Source organism: Ochlerotatus camptorhynchus, unplaced genomic scaffold (assembly GCF_037179485.1).
Source record: "Ochlerotatus camptorhynchus isolate MF236.1 unplaced genomic scaffold, CSIRO-AGI_Acam_v1.1 ptg000103l, whole genome shotgun sequence".
Lineage (NCBI taxonomy): Eukaryota > Metazoa > Arthropoda > Insecta > Diptera > Culicidae > Ochlerotatus > Ochlerotatus camptorhynchus.
The window spans coordinates 613,696-636,894 of NW_027040593.1; the positions used below are offsets into that span (position 1 = coordinate 613,696).

At 42.1% G+C, this 23,199-nt stretch overlaps 1 protein-coding gene and 2 pseudogenes across 1 annotated transcript; 2 read left to right on the forward strand and 1 right to left on the reverse strand.

The window, feature by feature from the left end:
• Nucleotides 1-3,499: 3,499 nt before the first annotated feature.
• Nucleotides 3,500-4,954, forward strand: LOC135699169 (uncharacterized). Its single transcript, XM_065219397.1, has one exon. The coding sequence runs from the start codon at nt 3,500-3,502 to the stop codon at nt 4,952-4,954; it is 1,455 nt and encodes a 484-aa protein (XP_065075469.1).
• A 7,566-nt stretch (nt 4,955-12,520) lies between these two features.
• Nucleotides 12,521-13,545, forward strand: LOC135699170 (uncharacterized; annotated as a pseudogene).
• Nucleotides 13,546-13,620: 75 nt separating this feature from the next.
• Nucleotides 13,621-14,655, reverse strand: LOC135699171 (uncharacterized; annotated as a pseudogene).
• Between the last annotated feature and the right edge of the window lie 8,544 nt (nt 14,656-23,199).

Genomic DNA, 23,199 nt, shown 5'->3' on the forward strand with positions numbered 1-23,199 from the left:
TATTAAATTCAGCGTATATTTCATACATTTATGAACAGGAATGTTAATACTAAGCAGGCTATGAATTTACAGTATTTTCATTACAATTTAATAAAAAGTTATTTGAGTTTTTGTATCAATCATAAATGCACATAGCAATTTAATTTGATGGCACCTTCGTTCACAACGAACTTCCACGCTGCAAAACTTTAATGTGTTCTATCCTGAAAACTTTACCCCGGAGAACGACGACGACACGTTCCAGCACACTGTGGACCAAATCCTTCACCGTTGTCATCGCCTTTCTTAATGCCCACATCGCACGATTCCAAGCCAGCCGTCCCGAACCGGAAAATAAGCACAACCGAAAGTTATGTCGGAAGTCTTACTTCTAAACTAAATCCTGTTGAACTTCCTGTCCCGGCTGATGGGCGCTCCCTACGGAGTGAATGGTTAATTTTCGCCGGGAACAGAGGAAGTGGGATGGGTAAAGAATGGGACCTGCTATTCTTTCACATACCTTCGCATATGCATATCCCAGATCCCATGCTGGGAGAGAGAGAGAGAGATAGATAGACTCTACGACTCTATTATACGGCACAGTACTGATTGTTCACTTTTGTATGTTTCCGAAAGGACTTTACCTACATACTACAGCTCGATTGTATGATGAGGGCAAGCGAGAAACAAAAGGCCATTTCAATTACATTTAGCAAGCACAAAAGGCAGAACTACCTATCTCTGCGGGGGATACCGCTTTACAAATAGAATTTTATTGTCATCGACGTTTATAGTTTTGCTTGGTGCAGTTTTGTGAATAGAGAGATCTTCGAATTTACAAAGAAGTTACTCTTCCTTACATTTATTCAAATGCGAAAACTTATTCCAGAAAGTTCCACAATTCAATTTATCATCAAGATCTCAAATTCGGATTTAATTGTTCCCATTAAAAACAAATTAAAAATTAAGCTTCCCACGTGTGTTGGTCGGAACGAGCGGTGGGAAGCTGATGGTGCTTTTTCTACCGCCTGCATCTCTGCAAACGGCAATTCAGCATGCAAATGCAATCACACACACGTCGAATTAAAATCAGATTAATATGCAATCCGCACTGCACGACGTTCGTCATTCTGTGGCCAGAGTGAGCCGTGAGCATGAGGGGAAGTTTTCTTCCGTGTTTTTGACCTACAGTTAAAAGACCGCATGGAAAGTTGGTCTCGTTGGTGGCACGTGCAAACTGGCGTGCATATAAGCTGATGTTTTTGGCGAAGGATGTCCAGCATAGCAGTGTGCAGAGTTTTTTTTACTTAAATGTCATTTTATTTCCTTTAAGGTGAACCGACGTATTTCCGATTAACACTTCGAACACGATGCCTCCGGTATAATGTGTAACGGAAAATTGGCAATGTTTCGAAAACTATAACTCATCAATTTATCGATCGATTTTAAATTGATGGAAACCGATTAAATCTTTTAAGTCTGTGGTTTCAAGTTTCGTCGATAGATTGGGAATTCATCAGTAAATGTTTGAGCTATGATTTTCCAAACATTGCAAATTTGCTGTTACACATTTTACCGGAAGCATCGTGTTTGGAGTGTTAATTTCATCACCACCTCGAAATTTTGAGAGCACACAATATCAGGGAGTTTCAAAGCAACAGTGTCTGAAATTTGTGCTCTAGAGAATTTGAAATGATGAAGGCATTTCAGTCTTCATGACGGCCATTTTTGGACTCTTCAAGTAATCACCTTAATAAACATTAGTTACTAACCTGTGTGAAGCGAAGACGAACCCTAAATTTACCATCCCGGTATAATGAAACCAATATAAGTATTGCAGTCCTACTACATTCAAAATAATTAAGCTCACATCGAATCATGACGAGATGTAGTGAAAATTCTCGCGTCACCTTTCAAATAAACCTATCTACATCGATTTTCTTCATCGACTATCTCTTTCGTTAATAACTTGGCTGCATTCATAATTCGGACTAATTTTCTCTACATAGTTTGTTAAAAGAAAGTATTACTAAGCGTATTGGACGATAAGATCAGCTGAACATGTTTTTGGAGCCAAGTAATTAACGAAAGAGTATATTATTTTGCCAACCGTCAGTTCCATGGAAAGGTCGTGAGGTCCATCAGAAGCAACCCAGGTATTCTGATCACGATTTGAGTAAAATTATGATGCCGCCCGTAGTATATGTGGTATTTAGAGTTGATGTAGGATAATAATGATAAATAAATGATAACCTTCACAGTAATTTGAGAACTAAATCAAGGCCGTCGAATAGCTGTTGAAGCAGAAAAAGGTGAAGCCGCTCAAAGTAGAAACCGCTACGCTGTCGGAGGAACTGAAGGTCTAAAACCGCACCAAGTGTTCAGAATGAATCGGCACGACACCTCATATTCATTGGGCCCTATAATGGGCCCCATCCAGGGAGACTCAAAATGTCCTGTCCGAGAGATAGTTTTTAATGATCTTCACAAGGAAAATGGGAAGACCGTATCGCTGCAATTTCTAGCACCACCACCAAGGTTCGCGTTGTCTTCGACGCGTCCTGTAAGACGTCTACAGGTATTTCGCTCAACGATACGCTACATGTCGGACCTGTAATACAGCAGGATCTACGGTCGATCATATTGCGCTGTCGGATAAAGCAAATCATGCTCGTGTCTGACATCGAAAAAATGTTCCGTCAGATCAACATTCGACCAGAAGACAGACCACTGACATGTATTCTCTGGCGGCCTCGTCCAACCGATGAGGTCACGACGTTCCTGGCAACGAGGACGCTACATCAGCTTGCGACGGAAGAAGAAGATCGATTCCCGCTGGCAGCGAAGGCAATCCGCGAAGACACGTATATGGATGACGTGATCACAGGTGCTGATACAATCGAGGAGGCAACTGATCTACGAAAAGAACTCGTGGACATGCTGAAGGGTGGAGGATTTCGACTTCGGAAGTGGGCCTCCAATCAAGCGGCGACATTGCAAGGACTTCCTGAAGAGGAACTTGCGATTCGACCCACGGAAGGGATCAACTTGGACGTTGGGACTTACTTGGATACCCTCTACGGATGAGTTTAGGTACCAATTCAGCATTTCACCACTCGATCCCAGCGAATCACTTACCAAGCGCAAGATTCTGTCAACGATAGCAGGACTATTCGACCCAACAGGTTTCCTGGGACCCACAAAACCTCTCTGCCAAGATCTTTCTTCAACAACTGTGGGCATGGCGAAACGAAGATGGTATCGGACTAGATTGGGATCAGCTTGTGCCTTCAACGGTGGGTGAGCGTTGGCAGAAATTCCATGAGCAACTCCCGCTACTCAATCAAATCCGTATTAGTCGCTGCGTAATCACTCCCAGACCAGTGAGCGTTCAGATACATTGCTTTTCGGACGCTTCCGAGCGAGCATATGGTGGATGCGTGTACTTGCGGAGTCAAGATGTAGAAGGAAGAGTCATCGTTCGTCTTCTAACCTCCAAATCCAAGGTAGCACCGTTAAAATGTCAAACGATTCCTCGGTTGGAGCTCTGCGGCGCATTGCTATCGGCGCAGTTATTCGAGAAGGTGCTACAATCAATCAAGATCGACGCTTCTGCACACTTCTGGACGGACTCAACGTGCGTACTTCGATGGTTGGCATCATCTCCATCGAACTGGAACACCTTCGTGAGCAACAGGGTAGCGAAAATACAAACCCTTACCGACATGTACCAGGTATTGAAAATCCTGCAGACATGATATCTAGGGGACTTTCGCCGGAAGACCTAATCCAGAACGATTTCTGGTGGCACGGTCCACGTTGGTTAGCCGAGGAGGAAAATAGATGGCCCACTACGGCAGAAATCCCAACAGAAGACGAACATCAGATCGAGACACGACGAACCGTTGCAGCAGGGACATCATCCACGTTGGCAAACTTCAATGATTGGTACATCAGCAAGTTTCCAAACTACACCAGCCTCATAAGATGCACAGCGGTATGGCAACGGTTAATAAGACGCTTGAAAACTCGATCGGCTGACCATACGGTAGGGTTTCTCACCATTTCGGAATTACGACAAGCCACCATAATTCGTTTGATTCAACGGGAAACCTTCTCCGAAGAGCGAACGGCGTTGTCTCAGGGAAGGCTGGTCTCCAGAAAATCACCACTTAGGTGGTTTAATCCATATCTCCCGGAGGATCAGCTTCTACGTGTAGGAGGAAGACTGCGTCATTCCAACGAGTCTGAAGGTACCAAGCACCCGCTAGTCTTACCGGCTTACCATCGATTAACCAGGATGATTACGGAGCACTACCATCACATCCTGTTACACGCAGGACCGCAGCTTCTATTGAGCACCATCCGATTGAAGTTTTGGCCATTAGGAGGGAGGAATGTAGCTCGACAGGTTGTCCATCGTTGCTTGAAATGCTTCAGAGCAAAACCGCCGCCGCTTCAGCAGTTCATGGGAGAGCTGCCATCAGCCAGAGTCACCGTGTCGCGTCCGTTCGCTAAGGCTGGTGTGGATTACTTCGGACCTGTCTTCGTACGTCCTGGTCCACGGCGTGTCGCCGTCAAGGCCTACGTAGCAGTATTCATCTGCATGGCGACAAAGGCAGTTCATCTGGAGCTCGTCTCGGATTTATCCACCGATCGATTCCTCCAAGCTCTTCGCCGTTTCATAGGACGGAGAGGCAGGTGTACCGACATGTATAGCGATAACGGGACCAACTTTGTCGGAGCAAGAAATCGGCTCCAGGAACTGTTCACGATGTTGCGGGACAGTAAGCACCAGGAAGCGGTAACCAAATACTGCACAAACGAAGGCATCCAATGGCACTTCAATCCTCCAAATGCTCCTCACTTTGGTGGCCTTTGGGAGGCGGCCGTGCGATCAGCCAAACATCATCTGCTTAGAGTCGTTGGAGAAGAACCGATCTCGCCAGAAGATTTTCAAACCCTGCTCGTGTAAATCGAAGCGTGCCTTAATTCCCGGCCGATTACGCCCATCTCTGATGACCCAAACGACCTAGAGCCATTGACACCAGGCCACTTCCTTATCGGTTCATCCCTCCACGAGCTACCTGAACCTAACTGGTTGAATGTTCCAACAAACCGACTGAATCGTTATCAACAGCTGCAGCAGAAGTTCCAGGGATTTTGGAATAGATGGCGCAAGGAGTATTTGTGCCAACTCCAAGGACGTACGAAACGCTTAGGTACAGCGAAACAAATCGAGGTCGGCAGATTGGTGGTAGTTTGCGACAAGAATCTACCCCCAATACGGTGGAATATGGGACGAATTACTGAGACCCATCCAGGTGAAGACGGAGCCGTTCGAGTTGTAACACTGAAAACGAAGGATGGATTCCTCAAGCGACCGGTGGAAAGGATCTGCCTGCTCCCTAGCCTGGATAACGTAATCTCGGATTCCACAGAAAAATGGTTGGTAATTTGATAAAAGGTTGGCTGCATTTTCAGCAACCGCAGTATCGTATGGACTAGCCATGTTCAGTCCGAGATTATGAGAGCTGACGAAGTGTTGACCTATAGCATTAAGTCTTCAAGGTGGTCAGTCCAGTGCGTTGGTACTGCCTACGCATGACGTTACGGAGTCTTATAATGTCTTTAGTGAGTCTATTAAGGTTCAGAGTATTGCTCACCTGTCTGGAAACTGGCACGTGTTGTTCCCTGGCTCAGGATATCACCACCTCTATGGAACTCAGGCACCGGTCGACGTCTTCGGGAGTGTCCGGATGTTCCTCGTAGTCGACAGTAGTGTCAACGCAGCGTTGGAACTGGTCCCAGCAAACGCGATGGTAGTTGCGCCGGGATGCTTGTGACCTTTTAGCAGAGAAGCCTACTTCGGCCACCACCGGATAGTGGTCCGAACTCAGCTCCTGGTAGGCCACAGGTTGTGAGATGTTGTGGCCCATGTTGCTGATGAAGATGTCTGAGGCCAAGATGGTGTCTATAATACGCTCGTTGAGGAAATAAACGAACTCGATGATCTTACACTTGAGTGAGCAAGCATTCCAGTTGGTGATCTTGATGGCTTCACGGTCCATGATTGTCGATGAAACGGGATGCAGCAAGAATCTGCTCGGTTGTTACGGTTGCATACGATTGTCGACGCGGGTTAGCCGAAGGGTTTGGCACCTCAGCAGTTGGCGGAACCAATGCAGCAGAAGCAGCCAAACGGTTGTTGAGTGGAAGCGGTGGAAAAACCGGAATCGGACGCCGTTGGGTAATGGCGGGGGAATTCTGCTCGTTGCGAGCTGGAACTTTCTTCCGACCTGGCTGGTTCGGTGTGGAGGCCCTTTTGCAGTTTTAGACAAGATTTGCTAGTGGTCCGATGAGCTGCACCACAATTGGCGAATTGTGGGTCAGTGTCCTCCATCCTCTCGCATGTTTCCGGTGCGTGTTGCTTGCCACAATCCGTGCCGTGCCCAAACATGAGGCAGTTTGAGCATTGGGTAACGTTATGGTGGCTAGGTTGATAGCGTTCCCAATGAACCACGATGTGGAAAAGGGCCCGAATGCACTGAAGATCCTTCAGACACGTTGAGTTTCGCTCGAGGTGAACCAAATACAGCTGGTCACGATACTCATCCCATCGGATGCCTTCACTGTCGGTGCGGGTGTTCCACAAGGAAGCATCCTTGGACCCATCTTGTTCAACCTGTTCACCTCCGATATGCAGGCACTCCCTGATGGTGGATCGTTGTCCCTGTTCGCTGGTGACACATCCATCGTTTATAAGGGTAGGGTCATCGGAGCTCTGACCGCCAAACTTCAGAGAGGACTGGATATCCTGTCTGATTATTTCAACAGCTGGAAGATCCGTATAAACGTGGCAAACACCATCCTCATTCCAAATCTCCCAGACTTGTTCCGTCTGAGAATAATAAGATCAACTTGAACGGCACAGTGGCGTAATGGTCCAAAGAGGTTGTCTACCTCGGCCTTACACTCCTCAACTGTCCTCCACGCTCTCGCCTGGCTGGTCTTCAGACGCTGGAAATACGGAGAACTGCTACCATCGAAAGGTTCAGAGATTGCTGTAGGCAATCCGATCAGCAGATCATCAGGGATCTGGCACGTTAGGTTAAGCTTTAGGTTAAGTAGGTAGGTTATCCATTTTTTTAAACTCAAACTCAATACACCCTTTAGAGGGTATTCTGTAAATTAGCGCTAAACGCAATCGTCATACTAGAATAATCAATTTAACCGAACAAAGATGAAGAGCCAAAAGCTAATGAATTGTACTGTGGAAACAGTGTTAAAACATAATTAATCAACAAATAAATGTAAATTTTACTACTACTACTCGTTGAAGCATGATCATTCTCTGCTTGATCGTCAAGCAGTTCAGTTTGGTTTAGCTCGTTCTCTCGAGTTGTTCCGAAAATTCGTCGTGAAAGTGTTGACGCTCTCTTTTCCGCGGTTTTGTGTGTGTGTGCTCGCGAAGCCCGGTGAAGGAAGCTCGGGTGTACCTACATCGAACAGGTTTGCTGTTCTTCCCATCGATGGGAATACCCAACCAGCAGTGACGGGAAATCGCTGAGGAGGAAGAAGAATCGGGGCACAATTGTGTAGTAAATAGAGTTAGTGTGGAATAGAAATGAGTAGAATCGAGTGAGCGTGAAATGTGATAGACCGTATGTTAACGGAATCTCATTGGTTAGAGAATTTTGATAGGTTAGCAGGTATAAATATGAAGTGCCCAAGCTCGTTGCAGAGATTTTTGTGGCGAATTTTGGAGGTAACGGACCACCAGCAGCAGCAGAAACAGCAGCCGTACCCGTGGGAGTTGCATCGCTAATTCGTGTAGCCGTGACCGAGGCTGGAAACCTGGGTCTGGTCACGACAGAACGGGGACGCTCAACGTGCTCAAAGCCATCCGCTCTATCAATTCCATCATCGTCCGCTGGGAGCCATACCGTGGCACCCGCAATTGCAACATAAAATCACGCTGCAGCAATTGCACTCAAGACCATGCCACCTCCGAATGTGCTGCGGATGAAGCTGTGGTGTCCAAATGCGCCAACTGTGGTGGAGCTCACCAAGGATCCGACAAGCAATGCCCTAAACGCGAGGATTTCAAGCGCATCCGAAAACAGGCGTCCAGCAACAATCAATCAGGACGAAGGAAGGATAAGGCCCCGGCTTCCAGGGCAGAGGACTTTCCGCCTCTTCATGGATAAGCGAATTCACGCCACCTTTCTGGATTCTTGAGACAACCAACTGATGGAGATTTTCATCAACACAGTGCCACAGTAAACCCGAGCAGATCCAAGTTCTCGGTAAGTTCATCATCCAGTATGGTGTCTAAACCACTAACTATCGTCACCTGGAACGCTTGCTGTGTAAGAGTAAAACAGATTGAGCTTGCCGACTTCCTCCGCAAGCACAGCATCGATGTGGGTCTTCTAACCGAAACCCACCTAAAGTCGGAAGTCGGCGCGGAATGACCCATATACTAAAATGAGTTTTATTAGTTCGACAGTGAGCATGCTACAGTTAAGCAAAACAATTTTCTAGAATTTGTTCAATGCGGAGTTGTAACAGGTTGTATTGGCTATCAAAAGCAACAGCAAATGCACCGAGAAACGTTAATTCTAGTGAGCTATTAACAAAAGAGAAAATCGACTAAGACAATCGATCATCGCGTTTACGCCCTTATGCATGCTCACTGTCGATATAAGACATATCTGACTACACTGAAACAAAACGACATGCAAACTCTATAGGATTGTTCATATGATAAAAAATCGTCTGAAGGCTATGTATTGTTTGGTAGATACTATTGGATTGTCATTTACAAATTGTATACCATCCAATAATTATTATCGATTGCAGTATGGGTTGACTTTCATCGGCATAACACATAATTAATACATGATTTTCATTTGCTTCGAATTTGGTTAAGAGTGAGTAAAATGTATCACGAAAATAGCCCAATATATTTCAGAGTCAAGAATTCTTTAATTTACATGAGTGTAAATACACATATCGTAACCATTAGACAGTCATATAAGAAAATCCAGTATGTTTTCTGTTTTTTTTTGTTCATTAATTTATTTGATAAGGCTCAACCGAATTAACTTTACAAAGCCGAGGATTCTTGGTCACTATACAATACATCTTAAAACTATAGTCAAAAGGTAGAACACAATAAACACTTTATATTCCGCTATCCAAAAAGCCTCCTCCATCAGAACTGGAGCCGCTTCCAGTGGTTTCATTGTATGGCAGTTACGCCATCGCGGGGCAAAGCGTTTCCATTGCAGCAATGGACGCAAAACGTGGTCAACACTCACACACTCATCACGAAACGGTTGCTTTCGAAAGTCGACGACGCATCGACCGAAAGAACTGCTGATGAAGAACAATGAGGAGGACCACACAATGGTTGCTGCCGAAAAAACAGACGATCGCGTGGCACACATCGAGAGTGGCCTGCTTTTGTCGACAGCCGAGTGAACACTGTGAACCATCTGTTGTTGTGACGAATGATACTCTAGATACGATATATCTTATATGATAATCATGCATAACTCATACGACTATCTCTTAAAGATTTATTTGACGTCCACGGCTAGAAATTAACATAACACAAACATAAGATAGACATATACATTTTCACCATAAGAAAATCCAATGAAAAGAAAATGTTTTAACTGTTTTTTCCCTAATAGTATATATCTGTTGTGATGTTTCCTATGGGATGATGATGAAGTTTTCTATAAGTGTAAGAAAACAAACGTCAGTATAGTTGTCATTACAGGTCATTTCTACAATGGCGAGCAAAGAAGATCCAAGAGTGCGCATTGTAAACGATCTGAAATTGTCCGATATTTTCTTCCAAATTTTGTTTGGTAAGTAATGTCGTTTTCGTTTTTGCGGTGTAGCACTGGTGTAGTGTAAGCAGGAATAAGCGCGAGTCTTTGACAGCTCAACAGCATTTGCTTGTAAACAAAGGTGCATCCTATATCTACACCCTAAAATATTTCGGTGTACGGCAGTGTAGCACCGGTGTAGCTACACCGCAAAAACGAAAACGACATAAAAGTCAGTATGTTATTTATATTTATTTATTGCGCAAAACGCTAACAAAAATGAACTTTTACGATAAATAGTGTTGGTGTCTTCTGTGCTCCTTGGTTCATAAGTGCGCTCAAAAAATATCAAAAGTGTTTTTTTATTAACTATTTCAAAAATTTGAGGGGTTCAATTTAAATTTAAAAAAAAAATCAATATCACCTTTAATTTTCCCAGAAGCAAACTTCGAGCTACTGGACGCGATGTCGCGATGGTAGAAAATATTGAGAATGTAACTACTCTTATTACCAAAGCGAGGCCAGTGGATGGCCAAAAATTTCTTTTCACAAGATTCACACAAAAATCGTTGAACGGTAACAAAGAAACGTAAGTATTTCAAAATGGAGTATAATAATTTATTATACAATAGTGCGAGAGATTTTTTGATAATCTTTGAATAGGGTACCAAGCCGATGTTCTTTATGCTTGATTTTTTAAATGAAAAATGATACGACAGATACATAAATCCGGATTTATTCCTAGATGATACATAAAACATAGTAACAAGACCAACAATTGAAATGGCCTCAACCCCATTTTGTAAACAAACCTTGTAAGGCCATTTTCTCGCGATCCGAAACCTACATTCGCAAACCTACACCATATAAAGATTGAGTTATAATGTACGAATGTTAAACAACTAGTTTGTAAACTTGATGTCATGAAGGTATTAATTATCACTCACTGGTATTAAACTGCGATTTCTGAAATCAATCAGCTATGGATGAGTTGTAATAGTTTTATATTACCATCATTATTCATAGGCTTTTATTAACCCATATTCTCTAATTCGTTTGACTCATTTTTCTCGATTCTATCAAAACCTTATTCCGCGTTTTGATCAAAATGCAGCATGAGAATTTGCTTTCGAAATACGAGTTAAACGAAATATAGAACATGGTATTTTATAAAACTGTGAAGGCTATACTACTGCTATTCGCATAACAGTCCCATGTCGATTTTTATCGATTTTATTTTTTTCGCGTCAATAAGCTTAACTTTACCTGCAGTTGAAGAATAACTGATAAAATAGTAGACTTTGTTCTTGAAATATACAAAAACAAACCCCACTTGTTTTGTCCCATGTTGAAAATATTTGCATAACAGTCACACTTATGTCCGCTCGATATGCTGTGAAAAAATAAGTTGGAATAAAGGCTTTTTTCATCAAATTATCCTATCTTATCACAGTTCAAAAACCTCGAACTCGTGTCGTTACGTATTTTGATTTGTTTCATTGAGTGTACAAACGAAATGGATAGTGTGGAAGGAGACATACTAGGTGACAATTGTCACCTCACCGGTGACTGAGAGACACGACTCGAAAAATAAGTCTGAGAGTGATGCTATTTTTGTAAAGTGGAAATTAATACAAATACCATTTAAAACAAAGTTTAACATAAATTTGATTTTATTTTGAAGAATTTCTGTATGTGATTCGAAGCTAACAACAGCGTTCAGTTATGTTCCCTTCCGTTCAGGGAGATTAATCCAAAACTGCTTTTGGTCATCTTTGATGACGGGCAAAATTGCATTCAGCAGAGCCTGCTTGCGATCAGTACATATGCCGACCGGATCAGCTCGACGTGTAAGGATGCTTTCAATAACAAAATCACTATCAGTGACCGGCTTCAGCTGTTTCTTGGAAAGGAGGCAGCAAGTTCTCATTTCTTCGCTGTCATCCACTGATGTGTACTGAGAAACTGTCAACTTCATCTAGAAGAAATCGTTAGCTGCCATATCCATCGCAAGAACATACTTCTTCGCTTTCTGGACCACATCGCTAAACTCTGGGAACGTTGATGTAGGTGGACCGTGACGCATGGCTTTCTCGACAGCCGCGTGAAAACTGTCAACTGCCATAAACGTATGGCCAGACTCGAAAAACTTGAGCAGAACTTCCTTCCCTTTAGTTTCCTTCGTATTGAGCAATAGAATTAAATAAAGGAATAAATTCCAATTCTTGTTCTGGCTGGAGCAGTTGTCCAACCAGAACGTAACATTTTCCATTCCGTTACACCACATCATAACTTTGTTAAAACAGCTCGTTATGTCACCCGCCGACCTCCCAGAAGTAGACTCGTCCCAGACACACGGAATAACCGGAAATTCCTTGGCTTGGTGCGAATGTTTCATTAAAAGCCAGCACACGCTGAGTGAATACAATCGACTTCAAACCTTCCAGACGAGGAAGTTGGATGACCTGTGATAAGAAAACAAATGTTAATGCGCACTTCACACTCAATTGGACTGCACAGTTACAAAGTGAAACCTACAAAAGTGTGACAAAAAAGTGTGATCTGTCAAAATCTGACACATTCATGACAGATCAACTGATCGTCGATTCGCTTTTCCTAATGTATATTCTGTGTTTCCGGTGTTTCCACTCAGAACTGAAAATTAAATATTTAATAGTAAATAATTTACTTTTGTAATGTCTAACGGCAACGCAATCCTACGAAATGTGCAACAAAAAAGAGCTTCTACGAACACAAAGTTTCACTGCCTTTATGGCTATTATTTTCTTGGTCTTACAAGGGCAAAGCTTGCGATCATTTACCGGAAAAGCAAATCTACAATCAGCAACTGGATTTCCTCATATGAAGAAAACGGTCTTGTGACCACCAAGCAGCGGCAGCAGATAAATCGTAAATTTTCCGCAGAACAAAGACGATGGATAGTGGAACTTTACCACAAGAACCCGGTTCTTTATTTGGATGAATACCGAGACCTCTTCCAACGCCAGTTCAGCAAGAAAATAAGTGGAGCAACGATTTGTAGAATCCTGCATGCCGAAGGTTTGACCTGGAAGGCACTGGAGTGCAGGGCAATGCAGATAAAAGAACGTGAAATTCTACGATTCTGTTCTGAAATGAATGCTTTCGATTGGGATATCTATAATCTTGTTTTTCTTGATAAAGTGTCATTGGATAACAAGGGTGTATTATGAAATCGGGGCTACGGAGCAAAAGGGAAACGATTGATATATCGTCCAAGGACGTCCAAGAGCATCATTTTTGTGTTTTCTGGGACTTCACGGTGTGCTTGACAGTTTTGAAACCGAGGGCACTTTTATTCGAAAGATATTTTTTAAATGTTGTCGGGAGTTTGCACTGCGCAACGATAAAGTCATTCGCTATCCCGGATTCAATTCTGTATGGATAATGGATGGAGCTCGCATTCATTGTGACCCAAATATTATATTATATTTGCGCTCTATTGGCATTATCTCTGTATTTTTGCCCCTTATTGTCCATTTTTCAATCCAGTAGAGTTGATTTTCGGAACAGCAAAATCACGAATAAAAAAAAAAAAAAATATTCAGAAAACTCTAACGCCAACATGTCTCATATTGCATTAGAAACTTTCATGGGGCTACAAAATTATCACTGTACGAAAATATGCAAACATTGTGGCTATTCCTCTGGTGGAACATTTGATTCCTCGTCAAACTGGTGATTCAGTTATCTAATAATAGTTAAAAGCAAAAAAAAAAGAACGTTTGCTTATTGGAAATAAATCAGACATCAACTTTTACCAGTGGTCTACGTCATGCATGTCAGTTACATTCTCTGCCAGATAACGACTAACCTCACCCTCCTGTGGCTTGATGGAATCTTGCATTGCTGTAACAATGCTAGTATTGGTGGAGCTTCTGGCTCGCATTGCCCCAATCCGGTACTTAATACGTTGTCCCAAAGTAAGAAGTTTATCAACCTCATCTTCCAATGTCGATAGGTCCGTCGAAAATGCCTCATTTATAATTGTAGCAACCGAAAGTCCATTGCGCGTACTTTCTAATTGCACAGCTTCTGAGATGGGGACGGACCGAAAGAACTTGATAATTGAATGCGGGGAAATTCATTCATCCGACGTTTACGTTCACGTGCAGGAGTAGAATGTATGTAGTTCGCCCAGATTTTCCAGGAACTTGCGTGTCCATTGAAGTGTGTACCATGTATGTCTCGCAGCTGATTGGCCAACACTGTTAGCGATTGATTGTTAGGAGCTCCCGCTCGATCACTGTTCTGGTACCGAATCAGCTGCCTTACATGAGACTGCCGTTGAGTAGATGTGCACATGCACCTTGTCAACATTAGTGCGTCTACGATTTTCTTGGTTTTGCAGGTACACAAACTTTCCCAAGTCTCCAAAAGTTGGTTCGTTATTTGCCCACGTAGGAACTTGAAGTCCATTGTCTTCTTCAAAAATAACTTCTTGGCGAATCACAGGTTTTATGACTCTCCACAATCCTTGCAAAACTTCTTGTACGTTATCACCGTACAATATCTCTGACGCAAACTGACCTCCGGAAGTTTCCCCTACAAACTTGCGCTTGTAAAACGTTGCCTGCAGTGAGAGATTCCCATTCTTGCTGCATTCTCCCGCTTGTTCGTTCACGGGATCATTTCCATTCATACTTGAGTCATCTGTTCCCAAAGGTCCACAAGGATCGTTTTCATCGTCGAAGGCTTCGATGGAAAAGTGATCGGAATTCATATCTTGGTCGTAATCAATGCCAGCTCGTGAATTCTTCAAATCAACATCTGACCCAGAACCTTCTACCATAGAGGTAACTCTAAGACTAGTAGGTCCCGAAGAAACGTGTTCAACTTTTTGGCTCACCTCTGGTGCTATCTTTGGTCCCAAGCTAATCGATGCACCCCTCGAAACATGGGAAAATCCACGAATCCCTTATTTTATCTGTCAAACTTTCATAGAGAATCAAAACAAACATAGCGTAGTACTTAAATTCCGACTAGAATGGGATAAGTTAATCGTTTGCTTGGGACCAATAGGCTAGTCAAGTAGTGAGCCAATTTCAAATCGATAGTTTCGTATTGATTGTTGCTTCTACTTCATCGTCGTCCATGGCGCTATACCTAAAAGCAAAACAAAATCGAAACTCAAATCTTGGTTCAAAATACTGTAGTTGATATCAATTTACCTGTGATTTATTGCTCCAAGCCAAGCTCCAAGTTATGCGGCAGCCACCAACCTCGTACATATTACTTATAAGAAGAATTTAAATAAGAAACGTAATGCGAACGGAAAAAACTACAAATCGGAAACTTTCGTTTCCGCGTTTGTTTATTTATTTATCATCGAGTGAGCTCTTGCGCTTGAACCGTCATTTGACATGGCAGTGTTGCCGGTTTCTGGGAAAACAAATAAGAAATTTTTAAATTATTCAAATAAATTTTATTTGAAATCTCTAAATGGCTCTGGTTGTGTATCTAATGAACAAAGTATTTAAATAAATTATAATCTATTTGTTTAACAGTAATACAACTGTCAAACCGAGTGTCAAACATGAGCAAAGTATTAATAAGGAGAAAAAAACCAAGGAAAAATCTTTTTTTTTCTTGACATTCTGGCAACTAATCTCACCTATAAAAAGTGTGATTAAAGAAGTGTGCTGAAAATCCATGTTTCAATGCAACCAGCAATAAAAGATTAAAAATTTGTATAATTTTCTTTATAAAAAATTACCCTTTGGAGGTCCACAGCAAATACGATCTCTTTAGGCCGGATTTCGTCTCCATCACTTCGATAAACTGATCGTGAAAGTGTTGCCAACCGTAAATGTTCAACATGCGACTTACAAGCAGAACATACAGTGAGGAAACGATGTTCTTCCGCGTGTACATGTGAACTCTGATGTAATGTCGCAGTAACACAAACCGAGTTTTACGAGTGAAATGTTCATTCGCGACATTACTTTAGAATAAAACGAGTAGTTAACTTTTCAGGCAGGGTTAACTGAATCTTGGTAGCTCTGATGCATCGAAACCTGTGTTAGGTCAGATGGAAGGTAGTAACGATTCGGTGCGTGTGCTCGTCGGTAGTGTGACACAGTCGGGTTGTAAGAAAGGATGTGCGATTTCACAGCTTCCCGTTTGGCTTGACATCTTTCATACTTCCCACGCTTAGTAGGTTTCGGATTCCCCTCGTAATCGCTGTCGACACATCGATATATAATGTTTCTGAAATCAAACAATTTAATTAATATGTATCATTTAAACAGGCCAATACAATACTATTTACCCGCAGTTGTCTCCATAGCCAATAGTATTCAAAAAGAATTTTCGACAAACACGTACATCAGCTCCATTAATCAAACGGAGGGAGAAAATATAGGCGGATCTTTTTTTTTGGATCGTTCGCTGTGGTTCGGTTCTTGTGTCGGAGTGGCACTGGGCTTCGGTGTACATTTTCCCTGATGTAAAGGGTTTGCTTGGTTTTATCCAGCTGCCAGAACTCCAACTCTTCCTCTTCGCTGTTTGAAGTTTGCTCTGTGTTCTCCATAGTGTCTTTATCGAGTTTTTGAATTCCGTCTGCGCCATATTTGTCCAAAAGAAACGTTTTAAATGTTGAAGGATCAACATCAAATCCGATGAATTCATCGTCAGAAGTTTCCGTCTCACTACCGTATGCTTGCAATAATTGCAATGCAGACATTTTAAAAGTGTTACACTACTGTAAACGCACGCAAATATTGCTTTTCAGCTCGTAAGATGAAGATAATAACATAACAAGTAAGATGATCGACTACAACAACTCACTTGTCAAACTGAAGGCACTAGAACAATAGACTGGCGGATGCGAATTTTATGCATCCAAATCAACTGTCAAACCGTTAATAAGAGTTACTGATGTTTATTATACGTACATTACGTGATGTGTCCATGTGAAGTCCATAAATTATGTCACGCAAAATGGTCAATTTTCAACCCCCTTTACCTATGTGTCAAGTTTTTTTGCGTGAACATTTTTTGAAGTAGGACTACGTCTTTCATTTCTATACTGGGGGTACACTTTGTGACAACCAAAAATGGAACATAAAACAAAATTATGAAAAATTTTGAACATTAATAACTCAGCTGCTCCTGAACCAATTACCATAATTTTATCACCAATCGATCAGAAATCTTTCTACGCATCTTCCGACTGATGATTTTCAACGTGAAGCAATTGAAAAAGTAGTAAGTGATAATTTTATCCCTGTTTTCATGAAATAAACGTTCTTTCCAAACCCAGTCCTCATAATCGAGTACCACTTGGTTGCACATCATTCTGCTTTAACCTGAAAAGATATAAAAGAGCACTGTTGTATGGCATTAGCTCATTTTCGCTTCGGACGGCGTGGTGAACAGTAATAGCAGCAGTAGGAAGGTGGTGGCTAGTCCACTCCTTCACACCCAACAAGTAACAGTTGACTGGTCGTGGCAAAGGAGGAAAAGGTCTGGTAAAGAAGGTGCCAAGCGTCATCGCAAAGTTCTTCGAGATAACCACCATCCGTCGTCTGGCTCGCCGTGGCGGTGTCAAACGTACACTAAACACGCCAAGCGTAAGCGGCCATGGATGCCATCTACATTAAAACGGCCCTTTTCAGGGCCATCAAGCTTATAACAGTGAAGAGTAGGAATAGAATTTATCTATTCCTGCTTGTCCATATTCAGAAACACAGTTCCCCAACGACCACACAAAATGCTCTCCAGAGTTGTAATCTTGTAACCAAACTTGGAAGCAGGGGTGCAAGTGATTTTAATTGATTCTCTTCATCAACTTTCTCTTTGAAAAAAAAAAAAAATACTACAAATTTGGTACGCCTACAATTCAAAAACGGAAAGAGTTAAGATGATAGATGATTGGACAATTAAAAGAACTAAATACTCTTCATATTTATTCCGTCCACTAGCAGTCCTACGTCAAGCTTCCGTTCGTGCCCTTCGCATCACTGAAACAGCGCCTCTTTCAATTATGACAGCCAACGGGTGAACTAATTCACAGCAAGCGTGCGCATTTTACATGTACGATGAACCTCGCGATGAACTACCAGCTGTCAACTTTCCAAAAAAAGTAATTATTTATTTATACACGCTTCAAGATTGAATGGCAGGAGTAAACTTGTGAAGATTATGCATTCGACGAAAATCAGATATCGAGTGTACATTGGACTACCGGATAGGCGTGCAGCAAAATAAAGCACGAAGCGTGTCTGAAACGGGCACAGTGACGAAGAATTCCAAAATCCGTTCGAAGCTGGTTCAACACCGAAGGAATGACAGTACCGCGATATAATTTGATAATATTAATTTTAGAAATGCAAAAAATGCATTCCAACATACTTTTTTCCGTACAAACAAAGATCTTTTTTGAATCAATAATTACCACATAATTCTCGATGAACATTTTAAATGGTCCTACCTGCTTTGATCGATTCTCTTCATCGACTTCAAATACAACTGGGAAAAGTTTTGTAACTGAGTTATTAACGAAAGAGGAAGTCGATGAAGAGAATCGATCGGCAGACACAAAAAGCTTCACCCGTTCATCAATAGATTGCGCTCATGACAGTGTTGACATTATTTTATTCGGGAAATGATTAAGTGAGCTCTCTATTATAATTATTTCTCTAAGCAGATATATAGCGAACATACGATTAAAAGTAACATACTGAAGCGAAATAAAGGAAAACTTATTAAATATTTCAATTGTCTTTTTCTTAACTTACTGTTTTTCGCCATGGGACTGTTATGCGAATAGCGGCATATGTATACATTAAAACACATTAGGGAGCTCATTAAAATCTATATAAAAAAATGTTAATTCCAATGACCATTTTCCTTGATTTGTTTTCCGTCGATCTTGTTTTCCGTGCTGAGCACCAATGCTACCGACGCCAGGAAGGCAGCTCCCACACCTCGACAAGGACATAATTTGAATTGGACAGTAATATGAAATGTATTAGCAATACATATAATATTCATGTTACGTACGTTTATTGACGATTATGAATTATGAATTATGAATTCCATATAGTTCTTATAGATTAACTATTTTTTAGTTTTCATAGGACTTACATATACATGTTATCAACTTGCGAGTTCTGTATATCCATTAGACGACTATGTAATAATTAAATGGCATATTTTCAATCATATACTTATTATTGGGAATTCTAATAGTGCAATTTTATTAGATTTCCATACAATAGGAATATGTCATTTTAGTTCAGTGTAACTGACATCGCTCATACACTGAGAAAATGGTTCATATTTCGTTTATGTGCCACATAAACTCAACATCTTCAGCAAAAAATGACTTATTCCACTTTTAATCAGCTCAAGTTGTTTGTTGAATTCGGCTCAATGACACATTACAAACTACCCTCTATTTCAAAACCTCCTTGATTCCAGTCATGAAAAAAAATCCTGAACATAATAAAACCCAATGAAGTAGCAAACTTTGGCAACAATGAACACTTGTGGCCCCTAAAAACTTTCTCATTTCACCTCAAACGAACAACAACGGCGCCGGTGGTGCAGTGGTAAGCGTGATTACCTCTCACCCCAGCAGGCCTGGGTTCAATCCCAGTCGGCGCCGCCGGGATGTTCTGAGGCATAACATCTCTAATCACGCCTTCCTTCGGATGGGAAGTAAAGCCGTTGGTCCCCGGTTCATGAGTTGATGGGTCGATAGGTAGGGTCCAGGTGTGGGAGCTGCCTTCCTGGCACGTCGGTAGCATTGGTGCTCAGCACGGAAAACAAGATCGACGGAAAAAACAAACCAACCAAAACCTCAAACGAACAAATCATAAAGCGATAATTCAGCACCAAGCAAATAAAATTCCCACTTTTGACAGCCCACACACTCAAATAAGTCCGTGGGAGATACCAACCTAACCTACAAGTGAACATCTGTTACATACCTACCTACATCAGCCCAACGGATAAATAAACAGTGCCCTCATCTCTGCAGCCGATTCGGCATTTTGTTCACGGGAGAAAAGTTGGTCTGTACGAACATTTTACGGTGGACCAGCGTTCAGCAATCCAAAGTGAGTAAAGTTTGGCGGATAATTATTTGGAAACTAAATTAGCATTTAGAAAATTCGAGAACAGTACAACGCCGGTTGTTGGCAGTAATTTTGGTTCGGGTGATTGTTGCTAGTCATACGGATGGAACGAACGGCAAGTACTTTAAATGCGAGAGGGCGACACATATGCATCCCAATTCTAGATGCAATCTTACACTCTCCGGTTTGATGAACGAATTTCTAAGGCTGTGTTCTATTTGGTGAATTTTCACTTACATTTGACATTTCGAAAATAAATTATAATGTTCGAAAATCCCTCTGTTTTTGATCATTCAATTTTCGAGAAGCCGTTTGTCAAATTTGATTCCTAGTCGGTTAGAAATAAGTCTTATACAATAGCAGGTATTAAGTGAAAATTCACCAAATGCAACACAGCTTAAATACAATCTTATTCTTCTCTGAACTGTCATGCCAAATTCACGATAGTAGATAGCCAACATAATCAGAAATTCCTGCATGCGCAAACTAAACACGGCGTACTGTCCGGCCAACTGTCCATCCGAAAAACAAACGTACCTCGTTAGACACCTTTGCAACTTTGGAGCATCCATTACACAAATGTTTTCCCGATTGTTCCAGCCCAGTTAGCAAGTCCTACCTACGTTTTAGCAGCAACACCGCATATTGAGAAAAAAAAAGAACAGGCATCAAAGCTAATAAACAAATTTTTGGCTCCAGCGAAAACATAAACAAATGCGGCAGATGTTGCACCTGATGATGCGAACTTCGGTTGGCAGAAAGCAATTTACAATCCAGATTGCGGGAAAAAGTTCAGCTGCTCGGATTGAAATTTATGAAAATAGGGTCATTTGTCATCTCGAGTTCGAGCCGGAATTGCAATTTTCCACCCGAGCTGGAGGACATGAGCTGGCACTTTACTCATTCGATGCAATTGATGATGATGCCGACCGAAGACGATTATGACGACGACGACGACGTGACTTTATTATATTTGCATAGGTTAAGTGGCAAAATGTCACCGCGATGGATGGGGAGCAAGTCGATTGTCGTCGTAATTTTCATCGAGCGATGGGTAGACTTCTCCAGGGTGCAACCGAAACGTCGAACCAAGGTATATGCGGGATTGTTTATTCATGGCTTGCAGCGCTTCACTCCGGTTGATGAATGGAAAATCAAACAACAATGGCGCGTGTGAAAGGGTGGTTGGCGGCAGTGCATTTATCGGTTTGCAAGTGTTTGCATGGTTTGTGTGTGTGTGTGTACACAACAACAAGAATAGAGCTCGAGAAAGGGATCAATCGTTATGAATAATGATGATGACGTCGGCGACGATGACAATGAAGATGCGATGGTGTACAATAAACGATGGGGCCGGGCTTTCTTCGCTATGGGAATCGACAATCGATCATCCGTGAAAGCGGCATTAAGTATGAAAAAGCATGAATCTTCCATTCGGAAGCAAAGTTACACGCACCAAAGTCTCCGAGGCGGATCAGAAATTTACAACTGCATCATTCATCAATTAGACAATCTCCAACTGCCGCCAGTGAGCCATAACATAATTAAGCTTCCATAATGCAAAAAAGGAACATTTCTTTCGCATTTCCGTCAAAAAGCCAACGGCTAAAAATCGGATTATCTCCTCCTGCTCATTCATTCAAGCGAGCCATGCGTATCCTCGAGTACTTTGCCTTTCAATTCAAGCACCCACACAAACATACGCAGTCCTTCGGTCCCCGCAGCTCACGAAATTACATTTCAATAATTAATTAGCCTGAGCTCTGTTCACAAGAATGGTGATGCGCCTTCGAGGTAGGCAGCACGCACAACACAATTTCACAGATCGCCGCCGGCTGCTGTGTGTGTGCTAGGAATGGGAGGAAAATATGTTACGGTGCAAGCTTTCCGCCTGAGTGCTTTTCGGTTCGGAATTTTGAAGATCCCTTCGCCTCCTAAGCCCCCCCCCCCTCCATCTCGTACCCCTGGAAAACATTTTAGAAAACCACAGGCAAACACATTACATCACCCTTCGCATTCATCCCCGGACGACGACGCCCACGACGATGCTGATGGGAGGAAAGTCAAACTTTGCTGATCCCAAACCGAAACCGCCAAGAGTTTGCTTGCATTTTGGGATACGGTTCGATTCGCTCCGATCGCTTCCATGGTGAACCGCAAATGACGACCTTTGCTCTGTAGATGGCACTGCGCTTAATGATAGAGGAAATCCATTAGCGAACAGAGTATAGGAGACAGACCAAAGTTGCATCCATTTCGGCAGTTTGTTTGAAAAAGGCATCCGTGAAATCGGGTTTATCGTGAGCCAACAAATACGTTTGGTGACACGCTTTCCTAATGGTTTGCGAATGAGGTTAATGCACAGACAATCAGATGTATTGCATTGTCGTGGAACCCAGCAACGACAACTTTTTCGCCTCAGAAAAATCCCACTGACCTCGGCTGGGATTTAAATCAGACACACTGTGGAAAGCAAGCAGTTACGCTTGCCACTCAGCACCGTCGTCAAAATCATCAGATCGTAGTGCTGCGGCTAGTAAATCACTAATTTTGCTTCATTGAAATTGAGCGTCTTTTTATCTGTGATCGAAGTGTTGGTTGGTTGATGTGTGCAAACAGCAAGTATCACAACGACTTTGAATCGTATTTGGAATTGATTCCGCTTGAATATTTGTTATACGTTCGGAAATGGATTGACGAGAATGCGATCATTGAGGATGTGAAACGCCTGATAGGTAGGCAATTTCACTATATGTGACGGAAACTTAGGATCAAATGCATAGAGATCGTAGTGTGCTGGGATCGAAAAAACACATGGTAAATTTTCAGCTGTCAATGTTTTGCTCCGCTTTTTCTCGAGTTTTGTGAAGTTTTAATTAGTGTTCCTTCAACCAGGCTTCGTTTCCTTTATTTGCCACCCAGGAGTTCTTCAACCGGCGATCATCATCACCGATCGGTTCGGTCCGCTTCTCGGGACCTAGCATCAACAGCCGCCGTTATTGGTTCCGGCTCTTGGTGTTTCTTACGAGACGGTCAGATTCTCCGATTAGCAGCCTGAATCCATTCAACCACAAGTCATCTTCGTTGACCATTTTTGCTGACCGATTAACTCAAGCATAACTTTTCAAAAGGACGTATGTAACATTTGATATGAAATTAGAAACATTGGATAGCAATGTCTATATGAGATTATTAAATCCTATTTAAAATTTAATGCTATTTTTTTAAATCTGTTGGTGTTATTAGTTGGA